The following is an 18,848-nucleotide window of genomic DNA, read 5'->3' as shown; positions in this document are numbered from 1 at the left end:
AACCAGCTTAAGGCCATATACCTCCCCTAAACCAAAGAAAGCACAATGGCTTGCTTACACTGGGGTCCTTTACTCAATTAATACAAAATAAATCACAATATTAAAATGGCAGACAAACAGTAGGCTACTATGCTAAAACATTACATCATTCAAAAAAGGCTAACTTCAGACTTACATTTTTTTTGTACAGTTTCATAACAGTCACATCACTGATACAGTCAACTAAAAGGAGATCCTAGTAAGGTCTTTCATATAACATTGAAAGACAGACAGACAGAACACAGTGACAGTAGCCTACTATATGCATAGGGAATAGTAACAAAGGGGGGGGGGGGGGGGGGCAGTTCTAAAAAAAAATAAAATAAATAACAATAGGAGATATTTCCAAAGAAAAGGGGAGATAGGTAGCCTTATGGCCTTAGTCTATATTTTGAAGGACGGTCAGGGGGAGGCTTTGTCATTTTTTATACCAGTTCGAGTTGTTCTAACTAGACTAACTTTATATCATGCGTCATATTTACTATTTCTAAGTGTATACCATGAAGACTAATCTGATGAATGATGGCGAGTGAGGTGTTGAGAGACAAATCGGTTGCCTATTAAACAGCCGAGTTGGAAATCAGTGTCAATGTCTCAAGTTAATCCAATGACCATGTCGTCTGTGTGTTTGGATAGCTGTTTGTCTTTACTATGTAACGGGATCATAATTCAGGAATGCTGTGGCTATCGTGGCGTTGCGGTCTATGCTCCAGAACGTTGGCTTTATGCCAAGAATGGGGGGAGATCGAATCCCGTCTTGACTCTTTATATTCTTATTTGTATTCATTCATTTAATGATGCGTTTATTTGTACGCTTTAAATGGTCTGAATAATTAATGTATTCTACGTGACACGTGTACTCATGGCAAACAGTTTTATTTATAAAACGTATATTGTTAGACAGTGACAGGAAGAAGTGGTTTGGTTTGTCTTCCTGTTTCAAACTTCAAACAACAACAACAAGTAGCCTACGGAGCACCACGGTCCACAGCGCGACAACGTGAGTGTCCTACGTTTCTTAATCTAAACAAGATTCGGATCGGTATTTTGACAAAATTTAATGTTGGCACTGACGCGGACAGCCTCGCGTTTTGTCACCATGTCCAACATCTGCCGTTTCTAGGACGACGACCGACGCTGTCTCATCTTAAAATGGTCTCTTCTAAAACTAGATCACCGGTATATTAAAACTATTATATTAAGCCTAAACGGTTCTGTTATGCCGCCGTGCATTAACTGTGTGAATTGTGAAATATCTCTTGTGAAAAGTCTATAGGAAATATTGATATTATATTACAGGTCGTTCTGACCCAGCAATTGGTTGAAATAGGCTCGCCTGCCGTGCTGAAATGAGCAGGATTGACACAGCAGATGGTAATAGAATATTTGAGAATGGATTAATGAATTGGAAATATCAGTTGTGCAGCTATTTTGCATGGTTTAGCTGATGATCTGGTCATCAAATTATTGGTTGAGAATGAGAACCACTGGTCTATATCAAGGCTATTTATTTTATTTTGTTGCACTAACTAGCATTGACTTGTTGCACTAACTAGCATTGACTGCTATGGTCACTTTTGATTTGTGCTTAAGGACACTTTATGTATATATTTATATAGGCCTATATATTTATATATTATTTGTTCACTCTCTTGATGTACCTTGCTCTTTACTGTACTCTGTTCTTGTTTTTCTTTTCTTGTTTTTATTTTATCTTTTTCTTACTTCTCTGTAACTTTGTAAATAACCTTATATTGCTGTGCTGCCTCTGTGATAGCTATGAGAATTAAACCTTTATATTACAAACATTATTAGAAAAGGAATAGACGCAAGGCCAGATCTCAGGAGGATAAAAAGTGTTCCTTCCATTAGTTTATTCCAAGCAAATCTGAGGCCACCACAGCCAGCCTTCGTATCACATAGCAGTCAGTTTACAAGTCCCTCCCCAAGGGAGAAAAGCGACACCTCAGGACAAAAGAGATTCACATACAGATAACCAGTCCGTTAGAGCTAAATCTACACCCCCACATCGTAAATACCTTAACTCAGTTGCTACTAAGGATTTTGGAATTCATGTTAGGTTTAAGTTAACATGTAGTTGCTTACATATAAATCATCAACTTGATCAACATGCAAAGAGAAACACACTATAAAAATCCATTTATCAACTCCCCCCTTTTTTTTCTTTTTAAGCATTTGCATTAAGCACCTTCGCACAAACTGTAAATTGTAGAAGTTGAGGCATTACATTTGGTTAGACTCAGTTCCGCGTTGCGAGGCGTTGTGAGCTTGTAGATCAGCTATTTTCATAATATTTGCACCTTTATGTTATTTGACAATTTGTCCAATGTTTGACCAGTTTATAGTTTGATTACTTTTAGAAGTGCTTTCATTGTCACTTCACTGTCATCTGGGGACCCCCTGGGGGTCTCTCTGGTGGTCCCCAGATGGGGGTCCCCCTGGGGGTCCAGACCCACAGGTTGAGAACAAACCTTTTCATGTCAATCAGAGAGGTTTGTGCCAGAGACTCAATTTTTACAAGATTCCTTGTTTGAAAATATATATAGCAGATCAACAAGCTCACAACAAGTTGTGAACTTGTAGATCTTATACAGTAAATGGTTAAAGTGGTTACACAGATTTTTACGCTATATACTTGAATGTTGCTGGGGACCCCCTGGAACCCCCTCAAGGACCCATTGGGGTCCCCGGACCCCCACTTTGAGAACCACTGTATTCATGATATATAAATCTGTACAATGTGTTAGACCCCCATCGCTATGGAAACCAAACCATATTGATTCTGTAAACACCCCCCCCCCCCCCCCCCTCCTAATTATTACATTATGATACAACACCCTGTCTGTCTGTCCTCACAACCTGTCTATCAGTCTGTCCTCACACAGAGACACAGAGGAGTCAGGAGTAAACCCAAAGCCAGCATAGAGAGGTTCAGTGAATGTGGTCTGGACGGTGATCAGGTGTGTCAATGTGTTTGAGGACACTTCATAGAAGGACAGAATCCCACCAGTCCAGTCCAGATACACTGCTACTCTGTTGGAGTCAGAGGGACGAAAAGGAAGGTATTTGACCTTAATATTGTGTGTGACAGTGTATATGTTACCATCTCTACAGTTCAGATTCCAGGACATTTTATTAAATCCAAGGTTGCAGTCCTCACCCTTTCCTTTCCTACTGATTCCTCTGTAGGTCACTCCTATATCAACCTCTCCACTCCTCTCTACCTCCCAGTAACAGCGTCCAGTCAGACCCTCTGTACACAGAACATTGACCCGTTGATCAAACCTGTCAGGATGATCAGGATATGAATGACGCTGTTCCACCCAAGTCGCCTTCCGGTTGTTCTCAGACAGAGAGAGGACGATGGCTGCTGTGTTTGTGTCCAGTGTGAGACGATGTGAATCTGATGAGAAAACAACACAGTAAACATTAAAAACATCCCTCACTGAGTGACACACACACACACACACACACACACACACACACACACACACACACACACACACACACACACACACACACACACACACACACACACACACACGCAAACACGCACGCGCACAGACGCACGCGCACACAGACGCACGTGCACGCGCGCACACACACACATGCACACACAAACACACACGCCCACACGCACATGCGGTATTAATCAGGAACAGGTGTGGTGTTTGTTTTTGTTTTTTTGGAGGGGGGGGTTGTTTACAGAATCAATACAGTGGTTCTCAAAGTGGGGTCTGTGGACCCCCAGGGGTCCTTGAGGATTCCAGGGGGTCTCCAGCAACATTAATGTATATAGCATCAAAATCAGTGCAACCACTTTAAAGTTATACCATGTAACTTTTTTTATAAAACAAATCTTAAAATTGTCCTAACTGTTAAATCGCTAAAGTTTTAGAACCCCCACTCCGTTATTTTCAGCTTCTAAAGCCTTCTCTTTATATGTTTTCTATGATCCCTACCGGGGACCGGTTTTCGCGGAAAAATTGCGTCATCACACTACCGGCCAATCACAGCGAGGGTTATACACTGCCGGCCAATCACAGCGCATCTTGAAGTGGGGTCGCTATGGCGGCCATATTTGTAGTCGCCCGTGTGTCTCTTTACTCAAAAGGTAATCTCGCCTACCAGGCAGGGTGAAGTAGTCCGTTTCTCCGGAATGCCTGAACGCACAGGAACCAGGGACCCCTCTAAAGATAGCTCTCGGCGTTGTGGAGGCAGACGCGGGGGTGTGAAGGTACGAAAAACGGGCGAAAGACGCGGACGCGACCGCGGTTTGCTATAGGGCTACTGACCACTAGTTGAGCATCTTACACAGTATAGCTTTAAACATTTACTGTATATATTTGACAATAAACAAGCTCACAACGCGTTGCATCACGATGTGTTGTGAGCTTGTAGATCATCTATTTTCAAAATAATATCTTGGAAAAACGGAGTCTCTGCCACAAACTCTTTTCAGATGGGAGTCCATGACACACACACGCACACACACACACACACACTTTCCAAACATCAATTAATCATATTTTCATAATTCTTTCAAAAATAGCAGGTCTACAAGCTCGCAGCACGGCACCAAGTGATGCGCCGTGATCTTGTAGATCTGCAGACCTAATGTGTTAATACAGCATCACACTCATTTGAACCACTTTATCCATATTTTAAACGTTGGCTATTTAACACATTTAGAGCTTTAAAACATCTGTCATTTTAGATTAGATCTTTATATTTAGCAACAAGGAATGTCAGAAAAATCTTTTCTCCAGATTCTAACTTTTTGTGATTTTTCCTAAGTTAGCGCCCCCTACTGTACTTGATCATACTACAGCATTACACAAAAGAACCTAAAGTAGCAGATCTACAAGCTCCAAACATGGCGTGAAGTGACACAGATGTTTTCTAGCTCTAAACTCGTTAAATAGACAACGTGTAAAACATGGATAAAGTGGTTCAAATGAGTGTAATGCTGTATTAAACATTTTGCTGGGGACCCCCTAAGGACCCCTGGGGGTCCCCGGACCACACTTTGAGAACCAATGCTATAAAGAACCATCAACCACTTTAACCCTTCATCGACCGGTGTCCCCCAGGGCTCTATACTTGGTCTGCTCAGTTTCCAAAATAGCCGATCTACAAGCTCAAAACGTGTCGTATAGCACGATGTGTTGTAAGCTTGTAGATCTGCTATTTACGATGAATGTTCACGTATTAAGACATGTCCAACATTGGGACGCAGGGTTTAAATGGTTAATGGTTCAAAGAAGGTTCTTTGAGGAACCATTTGTGGTTGTGAGCTTGTAGATCAGATATTTGTCAGAGCCCTGAGGAACTCCAGTCAGTGACGTGGGTTTAAGTGTTTAACATATAAAATAAATATCATTAAAATAACGTTTTTTTAATTAAAATCAGTTCCTGATTGCAGGTCTAATTAACCACTTGAACCCTAGTGAACCTATTCTGCATTCATAATTCTAAAACAGCAGATCTTCAAGCTCACAACATGTTGCAATGCAACAAACACGAAGAACAGACATTATGTTGTGAGGTTGTAGATCGGCTATTTTCACTGTATTTAGACAGTTCTGTTTAATGCATTTATTTTGGGTGAAATGTTCTTCATTTCAACACAACAATACATTGATACAAAATTTAAAAAGTACTGTAGTTGTAATTTGTACTTTTTTATTCAAGTAAATACTCAAAAGTATTTACTCAAGTAAATACTTTGTCCACCACTGGTTGTCAGGACAGAAACATGTCCAAACATGGAATAAATTCCTTCTCAAGACATTTCCTCACTAATGTGTTTGTAAAGATGTCTAGTAACACATTTCAAAAGGTTGAAACTCCCCTAGGGCAGCGGGAACAGCCACGCCCACTTTTCCTGCTCGTCACAAAGCCTTGTTTTGTGTGAGAATCTATATTTGTGGGAGCGTGTCAAATTAAAAAGTATCTTTATTAGTTTGTTGAATCCTAGGAGACACTGCTCCTCAGGAGTCCAGATCACCTGGAGGCCCTCTGGTTCCTCCAGAGGTCCTCCTGGATGGAGTGGAGGAGTGGAGCACCGAGCAGGACTAGGGTGCACCTCACCTGGGTAGAGGGGAGCATGAGGTCCTGGGCTGTTCCCCCTCTCCCCTCTATGGATGTGGTCAGCAACACCACACTTCTCAACACTTTTTATCTGCTGAATAAGAGCTAAGCCTGTTGCCACTTCACACACTGATTGAACTGTGTTTTAAATGGTCTCTCTCTCAGTTTGGGAACCACTGCCCTGGAGGGGGGTTGAATTTCAATGTTTTGGATTGTGTTAATAAACACCTTTAAATACATTGCTGAAGGTTTGTATAATATCCTCTGAATACAGGGAGGGAGGGGCCAACAGAGTATAGACAGACAGACAGACAGACAGACAGACAGACAGACAGACAGACAGACAGACAGACAGACAGACAGATACTCACAGAGTTGAGGTTTAACCCATTCTTCTCCTGAATGATTCACACTGTAGGAAATAGAACAACAATGAATCAATGTCTGACTGTCTAACACACTGTCTCCACTACCTGACATAGTTCTGTTCCTTTTGATATGACACACACACACACACACACACACACACACACACACACACACACACACACACACACACACACACACACACACACACACACACACACACACACACACACACAGCTAGAAATTATTGGACACAAATAACATGAAAGAAGTGTTTCAGGATACAGATCAAGTCTCCTCCATTTTTGGCACACTATCACTGTATATTAAATCTATGTTAGAATATAGGACACTATCACTGTATATTAAATCTATGTTAGAATATAGGACACTAGGCCTCCCAGCTGGACAATACGTTTAGCCGTTGATGTCAGCTGGGTCCATTATACCCAGCAACTAACGTATCTGGACCCGATGCTCCTTCAAGCGCTTTTATTAAGCAGGCTCACAACATTTCTACTGTAATTTCAAATAGAGAGTCCAGGATAAGCAGTGGCTCTGCTAATTTAGCTAACTTAACTTACATTCCCTGTAGGGGCTATAGTACAGTAAAATGTCATAAAATAAACCTGGCACTTTTTAACATCAGGTCACTTTTAAACAAGTCCTCCTCTGTAAATGATATAATCTGTGAAGAGAAATTAGATATAATCTTTTTAACAGAGACATGGCTGGGCAACGATGGAGCTTTTGCACTTGGCGTCGCCTGCCCACCAAACTATCACTTTATTCAATCAGTGCGCGAAGGAAAAAGAGGCGGAGGCTTGGCATACATTTTCTCTGACATTTTTAAATTCAAGTGCCTGTCCCTTGGAAGTTTTTCATCCTTTGAATATCAAGCTAACTTATTTGAGAGTCAATCCTCTGTTCTAATGATTACGATATATCGCCCACCAAAATGTAGCAAAGCCTTATTTGTTACAGAAATATCTGAACTTCTATCTATCTGTTCCACGGACTATGAGAGAACCCTTATTGCTGGTGATACTAACTTGCATGTGGACACTGTTACTGATCTTACAGCTATGAGTTTCTTACAGTTACTGCATTCCCTTGATTTTGATCAGCATGTTACCGGGCCAACCCACAATCAAGGCCACACCCTTGATCTTGTGATCTCTAAAGGGCTAAATATTTCTATGGACAGGATTATCGCTAAGCCTGATTTATCAGACCACTATTTACTGTGTTTTAATATGACTGTCTCTGATCTAGAAAAAAACAATAGAGAATATACTATAAAAAAGAGATTTTTCGGTTCCTCGGCAGCAGAAGAGTTTGCCAGCCTTCTTGCGTGTGCACCCCGCCTTCCTGATATTCCCTCAGTAAATGATATGGTTCAACGTTTTAATCTTAAATTGGAGTCAGCTCTGGATATAGTGGCTCCTATGAAAACTAAAAAGAAATATAATTCCAAAGTAACACCCTGGATAAACGATCATATACGTTCACTCAAAAAACAATGCCGCAGAGCAGAGCGAGCTTGGAGAAAAAATAAATTAACTATCCACCTACAGATATTTAAGGCGTCAACAGCCACCTATAATAAAACCATGCGTCTGGCTAGGCAGGCCTATTTTTCCGGAATTATTAATGAGAATAAGAACAATGCTAGGGTCTTATTCTCTACCATTGAACGCCTTTTAAACCCCCCCCAGTCCTACAAGCAGTCACTCCCTGCCTCTAAAGCAAAGTGTAATGAGTTTGCATCCTTCTTTGACAACAAAATTGTTAACATTCGAGCTGGTATTACGAATAATACTGTCACAAATGCAAATGCGGTTAATGGTGCCATGTGTAAAAGCATCGATAAATCTAGGGGGAGCCTAGTATCATTTTGTGCAATTGATGAAGAGGAACTTCGTAAAACCATATCGCAAATGACATCGTCTTCTTGCTCGCTGGATGCAATACCCACGCCGTTTCTTAAAGAGGTTGTAGACTGTGTTATTGAAGATATCCTAAAAATAGTAAACAGCTCTATACAATCAGGTGTCTTTCCAGACTCACTGAAAACGGCTGTAGTTAAACCCTTACTCAAAAAACCCAACCTTGACCCGTCCGTGCTGGATAATTATCGACCCATCTCTAATTTGCCTTTTCTGGGCAAGGTCCTAGAAAAAATTATCTTTCATCAATTGGATGTGTTTCTGCAGAACAATAAGGTGCACAACAAATTCCAATCCGGCTTCAGGAAAGGACACAGCACAGAAACTGCACTTTTAAAAGTTATTAATGATCTTAGGGTGGCTGCTGATAACAAAGATGTGTCCGTTCTCCTACTGCTGGACCAATCGGCGGCTTTTGACACAATTGACCATACAATTCTAATACAACGTCTCGAACACTGGGTAGGACTGTCAGGTACAGCTCTGTCCTGGTTTTGCTCTTATCTGACAGGCAGAAGCTACTCTGTTAATCTAGCTGACTTCGAGTCAAACAAACACAACATCTGCTCTGGTATTCCACAGGGCTCGATTCTTGGTCCTTTATTATTCTCCCTCTATATACTGCCGCTGGGAGAACTTATTTCCGCTCACGGTGTGAATTTCCATTTCTATGCTGATGACACCCAGTTGTACCTTTCGGTGGCTACGGACGACCCCTGTGCTCTAGACCCATTGCTGACGTGCGTGTCCAGCATAAAATGCTGGATGAGTGAGAACTTTCTCAAGCTAAATGAGGACAAGACAGAAGTTCTCATAATAGGTTCTACTGCCCAGAGAGAATCAATAATAAATAGACTTGGTAACCTGGCTAAAGAAAATAACACCTCTGTTAAGAACCTGGGGGTGATCATTGATGCTGAATTAAATTTTAATACACACATTAATCATGTCACGAAGATTGCCTTCTTTCACCTTAGAAATATTGCGCGAATTAGAGCCTATCTGTCGCTGAACGATGCAAAAACGCTGATCCACGCTTTTGTTTTCTCTCGGCTTGATTACTGCAACGCACTTCTCTCTGGTCTGCCAAAGAAAACAACTGACAGATTACAACTTGTTCAAAATGCAGCAGCCAGAGTTTTAACAAAAACTAAGATAAGAGAACATATTACTCCAGTTTTAGCGTCGCTACACTGGCTCCCGGTTGTTTTTAGGATTGATTTTAAAATTCTTTTACTTGTTTATAAAGCTCTAAATGGTCTGGCACCTTCGTACCTCTATAACTGCCTGCATAGATATGTTCCAACCCGCCCACTCAGGTCCTCTAGTGCAGACCTACTTGAGGTGCCAACAATGACATATAAAAAATATGGTGAAGCAGCTTTCTGCTTCTATGGACCGACAGCTTGGAATAAACTACCACTACACCTAAGACAGGCAGCCTCGGTGGATAGCTTTAAAGCACAGCTCAAGACCTATTTCTTTACTCTTGCTTTTAGCTAAATTTTGTAATCCCTATGCTGCTATTGACGTCCGCACGGCTCTGAAATTGTTCTTCAATGTTCTATGCTTTTATTTTTTCTTGCTTTATTGTAATCATTTTACTTATCTCTTTTTTATGTATTTTTTATTTCTATTTTACTTTTTCTCTGTTAAGCACGTGTGCTTCATTTTATGCTCTGTAAAGCACTTTGAGCTGCATTTCATGTCATGAAAGGTGCTATACAAATAAAGTTTTATTATTATTATTATTATTATCACTGTATATTAAATCTATGTTAGAATATAGGACACTATCACTGTATATTAAATCTATGTTAGAATATATGACACCATCACTGTATAATAAATCTATGAATAGAACCATGGATCATATAGGATCAAATGATCATCTGGCACTAATTGTCCCAGAGTAAAGACTGAACTGATAAAAACAGTGTTTTGTTTTAGTGTCCAAACCTCTTGGAATGACCTACAGCTCACACTAAAGATCTGTTCTCCTAGAACACAGTGGGCAGTTTTTATTTACAGAGTTCCATACTGACTTTGATAAAGTGAGCCAAGGGACAACACTTGAAACGCACTCTAAACATATTTTTTAATTGAATTAGTTTTGAAATCTTTAAAAAAAAGAAGACGAATGAAGAAAAAAAGGTGAAGCCCCCCCCCCCCCCCTCCCACCTGGCCAGCCAGTTCAACATTGTAAGGGAAACACTGCACTAACCAACATGGACACAGTCCAAGTCTACTCACTTCAGAGTCTCCAGTGCAGCAGAGAGCTTCTTCAGGCCAGAGCCTCCTAAGTGGCTGAAGTTCAAGTCCAGCTGTTTCAGATGGGAGGGGTTGAAGGTCAGAGCTGAAGCCAGAGAAGAACAGCCTGCCTCTGTGAGCCCACATCCTGACAACCTGCAGAGAAATCCATATTTAACAAAGTGCTGTTGATGTTCAAGTAGAGATCCACACAGAGAGAAAACACACTATTTATTTACCTCAGGATCTGCAGTCTACACTCTTCACTCTTCAGTAGAGCAGAGAGTTGGTCCAGTTGTGATTCCTGCAGGCAGTTGAAACTGATGTCCAATTCTTTCAAATGGGAAAGATTAGATCTGAGAGCTGAGACCAGGATGTCAAATCCTGTCTGTGTGATGTTACAGCCAGCAAGTCTGTAATTAAAGATTACATATCTGGATTGATTATCAGAGTTTTGGAGGAGGGACCAAAAAGATGAAAAAACAGGCAGGCATGAATAATGTGAAATAAATCATGCTCATTTCCCAACAGGAAGCTAACTGTATGACGTCTGATATCATAGATGTCTTGGGGTTTTCAAAGTGGGTGACGGGGCACCCTGGGGTGCCTCAGAATTATTTGATGATAATTGGAATTCAGCAATATCACAACATTAATATCACTTCACTATGTGAACACCTGATTTGCACTGTAGATGAGTTATTTTTCCATCTACAGCCAACTCTTCACCAAAAATAGCAGATCTACAAGCTCACAACGTGTCACGTTGTGACGCGTTGTGAGCTTGTAGATCGGCTATTTTTTGGTGAACCTTCCCCCCAGAATAGGGATGCTGGGGTTCAAGTGGTTAAACGTCAAGTATAAAGTTATTTTCAGTCAGTTCTGATGGAAACAGATATTTCTCTGTGACATAGCCTACCGTATCTCATGTGGAAAGATGTGCATATTTTCATCGCTTATGTAAGATTCTAAAAACTAACTAACTAATTCAGGGGTGCCGTGGATGAAAAGGTTATTTACAGGGGTGACCTGCATCAAAAAGTTTGAAAACCCCTGTTATAGACCACACGAGACTCACAAAATATGTCCACATATGGGCATTCCAAGTTATTGGCTTAATATTGATTATATCAGTGATCTCCATAGTCCATATACAGTATGAGCATATTCTTGTTTCTAGTCAGTGTGAGTTACCATGATATCAACCTTATTGACTAAATGAAACAGACAACAGACTGCTGGTGCTGGTGGGCTGGGGTACCAGCAGACCTTCCAGTCTGTGTTTACACCAGTTTGACACTCAATGATTGTGTAACTGGATGCGATAATTCCCTAGCAGCCATGATGGATCACATATTGTATTTACTGTACCGTATCATTGTGATGTGATGCCAGAGTGAGAACTAACCAACACAAACTCTGACCGTATCATGATTCTAGTCAGTGTGGGAATTGGGATACCATGATGTCAATTTAATGCACACTCCTCTTATTATAATAAAACAATAAATAATAAAACAGAAGTAATCTAAATAATGCTGGTTAATTAATCTGACCTCAGTATCTCCAGTTCACAATGTGGACTCTTTAATCCAGCAGAGATGAGTTCCCTGAATGAATCCTTCACGTCGTTATAACTGAGATCCAATTCTCTTAGATGTGAAGGATTGGAGCTGAGAGCTGAAGCCACAATTTCATAATCTGGCTTTTCGAGTCGACAGCCAACAAGTCTGTAAATGTAGAATATGTCAAAACAGAGATCAACACGGATTAGATCAAGTTAATGTATTATGAGAAAGAAAACATGCCCCCAAAAAATCATGAAAAAAATCAATCAACCCCAAATATGAATCACATGGTGAGGGTTGTATTGTCAACGCAGCGCCAAAAGCATTTCCACTTAGACCAGGGGAGCCAAAATGTGAACATTTGAACTGGTTGTTGTGTGTGTCTTTAATGGTTATTTTATGTCCATAGGAGTTTTGTCATTCTAGGGTCAAGATCACTTGACCTTTGATGTTCAATGTTTTGAGGGCACAAAGGTCAAATGCCAGGACAGGAAGGTCATCAAATAAAACAATGATTTAAAGTCCACAGAAATAATTAATTTAACGCTTACTGCCATTTACGAGTATACTCGTTAATTGATAAGCGCACAAACCCACAAACCCACAGTCTCGCACACACACACACACACACACACACACACACACACACACACACACACACACACACACACACACACACACACACACACACACACACACTCACACAGTCAGACACACGTGCACACACACACATTTCACAGGAAATGTGTATTTTTTAAAGTAAAAAGAAAGAAAAAAAAAACGTTTAAAATCGGTTCTACACGGCGACAGAATATAATAGGGTTTACTCCACTGGGGAGTAGAAGTAAATGTATTGGAAATAGGACATAGGCCTACTCAAGTAAATTAGCCTACAAATACCTCAAATCTACTTAGTTACTTTACACCAGTGGTTCTCAACCTGGGACAGATGATTAAGTTAATGTGCAACGTTGTTTTCTCACTCAACAGTAAACAAACCAACATAAATTTTAAGATTATAGAAGGTACTGTATCTACAAATGTCTAAAGTTACAATTTAATACCTCTAAAATGACAAATTAAACATCGGCCAAATTGTCAAATATCAGTGGCAGGAATTGTGAAAATAGCATATCTACATGCTCACAACGCCTCATGTAGATCTGCTATTTTCACAATAGAACCGTGTTAGATAGATAGATAGATACCTTTATTATCCCAAGGGGGAAATTCAGTTGTCCAGTAGAAGCACAGCAGTATACAGTTATTTACAAAGTTACAGAGACGTAAGAAAAAGATAGATAAGAGGGAAAAAACAAAAAAACAAAAAACAAAGACAAGAGCAGTACAGTACCAATAAAGAGAAGGTGCATCAATAGAGGGGGCGAATAATATATAAGTATATATACATAAAGTGTCTTGCAAAAGAGACCATAGAAGTCAATGCTAGTTAGTGCAAACAAGTATCTCACTGTCATTGTTAAATAAAGCAAAAATACTCAGAAACTACCAACACAACCTAAGAGTGCAATGTCAAAAATCAGTGCGAAAAAAGAAGAAACTAGGAAGCGTGTCACCGCAAGACACACATGAGCACTCTTCCTGGACGGTCCTTAGAGGTCAAAGTCAATACAGCAATGGTTCCGTCAGTCTAAGTTAGGAAGGGAGACCTTTTCAAGCGTCCGTTATGTGTCTCGTTGTAAAGCTTAAGGGCAGCCGGTACAAAAGATTTTCCTAATCTCTCACATCTCCGTCCTGGGTAGGTAAAGCGGTCGTTTCCTCTCTTACTCCAGTAACTGGTGATCTCTAGATGGAGGGGGTGGGAGGAGTTCTCCAAGATGGAATCTAGCTTCCTCGCTATGCGCAGGCCCGGATTTATAAGACATGAGGCCCCTGGGCAAGGGGAAATAAAGAGGCCCTCGTGCGCGCACAAAAATTCCACCTCCGGTCCACCTGACCACACCGTGACCTCACCTCCGGACCAGTCCATGTATAATCTGACTGTGTATCCTCATTGGCTCATTGGAAGGGTCTGAAGCGGATACAGAAGTGGGGTGTGTGTGCATGTGTTTAGCCTATGTGTGTGGAAAGTACCGGATACATGGGCGGGCTTTAGACTGCACTAAGCTTTCAGGGCAGCTACATGCAGTGCGGCCAGCAGAGCAGAAGCTCTCAATGTTATTACCATAATAAAACAGAATGTACTGTAACTAAACACAAATATCACTTTATTTGCAATACTTTAAAATTCATCATTAAATTAACTCATTCAGGGTCTTTTCAAATGGCTTCCAAGTTCCACACCACCTCCCTCTCCATAGACTTCCATGTAATTCATAGTGCACGGATCATGCACGCCCATGCCTAGATCATATGCATCACGTGTGTGCACACTGTTCACAGCTTTCAAACAAAAAAATCCGAATGGAAATCCGTTCAGGCATTCATGAGCTAGCTAGCATGTTTTCTTGAAATGTAAACAAACATGGCTGCCATGTTTGAAAGATGGGGTTTGTATGGGGGTTAAACATGGAATTTCGCGATCGCGATCATGCCTACTAAATTTTTTGGGGTAACATTTTTTTTTTTGGAAAAAAAAATGTTTTTGAAAAAAAAAAAAACTTTTTTTTTAGGGGGCCCCCCTCCCCCTGAGGCCCCTGGGCGCGTGCCCACCCTTGCCCAATGGTAAGTCCAACCCTGGCTGTGCGCACCCTGGTTACTTCCTCCACCCCCTGCGAGAGGACCCAACGACAGAGCCTGCTTTCTTCACCAGTCTGTTTAGGTTAAACGTGTCACCTGCTCTGTTGTTGCCACCCCAGCATGTTATACCAAAAAAGAGGACACTTGCCATGACAGACTGATAGAACATCTGTAGCATCCTATTGCACACCCCAAACGATCTCAGTCTTCTCAGGAGGAACAGCCTGCTTTTCCCCTTGCTGTAAATCGCCTGCGCGTTGTCCGACCAGTCCAGTGACTATTCAGGTGTACTCTGAGGAATTTGTAGTTATCCACGAGCTCAACCACCTCACCGTTAATGGTGCTTGGCACCGGGGGGACTATACAAAATGTAATGCCTCAACTCTTAGTGCTCGTCAGGGTGGGGGGTCCGCAGTTAAAATATGATTATTTTGGGGGTCACAGCCTGAAAAGGGAACCCCTGAGAACCACTGCTTTACACCACTGTCTACACTCTACAGCAAGCATGGTTCCCAAACTTTTTAGCCCGTGACCCAAGAGGATGAGAGGATGCAGTTTAATGCCTTTATAGCCTACGTTGTCTTGTCTTGGTGTTTTGTTTGTATATTCCTTATGCCTGCATGGTTTTCACCACGAGTCCACGACGCACCGTCATGGCGCACGGGGAGAGAGAGACGGACGACCATCAAAAGGGGCTTCCATTGAAAGCCATTTCCTCTCTAAACGGTGCACAGAAGCGTATTTCAAAACAAGAGCCTTTCTTACTGTATACTATCGATCATTCAACACGTTTATTTTGAAATTGTACTGGAAATAGAAGTATATAGCCAGATAGCCCATACTTCATGCCACTGATGTCAGAGCTGCTCTGCCAACCCCCCCCCCCCCCCCTCCCCCACAGACCGCCTCTGCACGCGCACACACACACACACACACACACACACACACACACACACACACACACACACACACACACACACACACACACACACACACACACACACACACACACACACACGTGTTTGATTGACGTCTTTAATCCACATTAATTGCTCCGCACAAGTGAGCGTGTACTTTTTAAAGACACGTGCGTGCGTGCGTGCGTGCGTGCGTGTGGGTGGGTGGGTGTTCTGCACAGACTCTGTGCAGATTGTAGACATGTGTATAAGATGCGCACTGCACTGAACATGTACATGGTAACACACTGATAGCCAGGGTAGTGGTATTGATACAAAATGCCTGCTTTGCAATTCTTCTACATTCTGTAATTGTGTAAATTAAGTAATGAAAATGTTTAACAATAATTTAACCCTCGAGAGCATAATATGAAACCAAATTAAACCGTAATGCTTTCATTTTACGTTCTCAAGAGTTAAAGATCTATAAGGGTCCATTTGGTTACCAACTCTTCATCATCTCTCATCATCAGCTGGGGACCACATGGAACCCCCCTCATGGACCTCTGGTGGTCCCCGGACCACTGGTTGAAGCTGGCACCAGATGATCAGATCATCCGTGAGAGTACATTTTTATAAACGTCTGGTTGATGCGCTGTTGTCTCCATTGCGCCTCTATAAATGTGCCCAAATTAACAGATGTATAAGCTATTGACGTGCCATGACGCAGTGCGTTGAGAGCTTGTAAGTCTGTTTTTCGGCCCTCAACGAGCGCACAGAGAACTGCTGTAATGGAGCAGTGGCAGAGATTATAAATAAACTCTAGTTATAGAGGGTTAAACTAAATACAATATTTAAGGTATTTATTATTTTATGTGTGTGTGTCACATGACTTCAGGCTACGTGCACTGTCGTTGCTATGGCAACTCACAGCCTGCAGACACCCACCAGCTGTTCCATGGCTCAAATCAGGATTTGACGAGCGCTCGCCGTGGCAGTGAGCGACATGTGACGAGCGCCCGTCATAGGCAGTGAAATAGTTAATAGGAATATGCTTTATTTGCACCTACACACTATACCACCAGTCACTATTTGAGACCTGATTATTATTGGAAGTTTTACATCCACCATCATTTCTACTTATAGTGTTAGGTGTGATGGTAGATTGATTCTCTTCTAATACGTTTTCTATGAACATGACTACTAACCGAGCCTTTCTGGTGTTCCTCACAGCTGGGACCAGTCTGGATTTCCCCCAGGCGTATTCTGTTCTGTATTTGTCCAGGTCCAACTCATCCAGAACCTCCTCTGACGTCAGCAGCATGTGGGCCAGAGCTGAACACTGGCTCTCAGACAGTTCTGTCTTTAATCTGTCCCCTGACTCCAGGTACTGTTGGATCTCCTGATGCAGTGAGTGGTCGTTCATCTCCATCAAACAGTGGAGGATGTTGATACATCTGTCAGGAGAGAACCTTTGATGATCCATCTTCTTCAGGTTGTCAATGGCTCTCTGGATGCTCTCAGGACTGTGGTCTGTCTGATCCAGAAGGCCTCCCAATAGACTCTGGTTGGACTCCAGTGAGAGGCCATGAAGGAAGCGGAGAAAGAGGTCCAGGTGTCCATTCTTACTCTCCGAGGACTTTTCAAAGGCTCTCTTCAGGAAGTCATCCAAGGTACTGACATCAACTCCCAGGAATGTCTTCAGTACCTTCACATTCCTCTGTGTGTAACAGTGGAACAGATAGACTGCAGCCAGAAACTCCTGGATGCTCAGATGTACAAAGCTGTAGACCTTTCTCTCAGATTGAACAGTCTCTTCTTTGAAGATCTCTGTGCACACTCCTGAGTACAGCGAGGCGTCTTTCACATCAAGACCACACTCTTCCAGGTCTTCTTGGTAGAACATCATGCTACCTTTCTCCAGATGTTCAAACGCCAGCCTGCCCAGTTTCAGAAGAACCTCCCTGTCAGCCTCCATGAGCTGCTGTTGATTCACATCACGACTCTCATGATACTTCTTCCACTTCCTCTTGGTCTGAACCCACATGAAGTGGCTGTACATCGCAGTCTGGGTCTTGGGCAGCTTTTCTGTCTCGTCTGTCTTCAACATGTCCTCCAGAACGGTAGCAGTGATCCAACAGAAGACTGGGATGTGACACATGATGTGGAGGCTCTTTGATGTCTTCATGTGTGAGATGATTTTGTTGGCCAGCTTCTCATCACTGAATCTCTTCCTGAAGAACTCCTCCTTCTGGGGGTCTGTGAACCCTCGTACTTCTGTCACCAAGTCAACGTATGCAGGAGGGATCTGATTGGCTGCTGCAGGTCTGGTAGTTATCCAGAGGAGGGCTGAGGGGAGCAGATTTCCCTTGATGAGGTTTGTCAACAGCAAGTCCACTGATGATGTCACTGTGGCATCAGAAACAATGTCATTGTTGTTGAAGACATCAGAATCAATATCGATGTTCTCGAATTTCAGCGGAAACCTGCTTTCATCCAGACCATCAAAGATGAAGCCAACCTTCCAGACAGCGAGCTGCTCTGCTGTGACCTTCTTTAATTCTGGGTGGAAACGATGGATCAGTGAGAGAAGACTGTGCTGCTCATCTCTGACCAGGTTCAGCTCCCGGAATGAGAAGGGAACCAGGAGAATGACATCTTGATTTTCGAAACCCCTTGCCCAGTCCAGAGTGAACTTACGCACAGAGAAGGTTTTTCCAATACCAGCGATGCCCCTGGTCAGAACTCTTCTTTTGGGTGTCTCTCTGCCAAGGAGGAGGGGCTTAAAGATGTCACAGCATTTGATTGGTTGGTCATGGAGGGTCTTCTTCTTGGAAGCTGTCTCTAGCTGCCAGACCTCATGTTGGTTATTAACCCCTTCACTCGCTCCCGCTGAGAGGTAGAGCTCTGTGTAGATGCTGCTGAGGGAGGGCACTTCAGTGACGTATGTCACACGATCAAGACGG

The 18,848-nt window shown here is 42.2% G+C and overlaps 1 protein-coding gene across 1 annotated transcript; it reads right to left on the bottom strand.

Moving 5' to 3' along the window:
- Nucleotides 1–2,912: 2,912 nt before the first annotated feature.
- Nucleotides 2,913–18,628, bottom strand: LOC308308736 (protein NLRC3-like; the record flags this gene model as incomplete). Its single annotated transcript, XM_080754190.1, has 7 exons — nucleotides 2,913–3,463; nucleotides 6,525–6,565; nucleotides 10,722–10,874; nucleotides 10,958–10,962; nucleotides 12,283–12,448; nucleotides 16,393–16,466; nucleotides 17,114–18,628. Coding segments are annotated over 7 exons (2,505 nt in total), but the record flags the coding sequence as incomplete, so codon positions are not given.
- Nucleotides 18,629–18,848: the final 220 nt, after the last annotated feature.

This window comes from Nannobrachium achirus (assembly GCF_963921795.1).
Source record: "Nannobrachium achirus genome assembly, chromosome: 23".
NCBI lineage: Eukaryota > Metazoa > Chordata > Actinopteri > Myctophiformes > Myctophidae > Nannobrachium > Nannobrachium achirus.
Note: the sequence above shows the minus strand (reverse complement) of the source record. Positions and strands in the feature narration are given on the sequence as shown.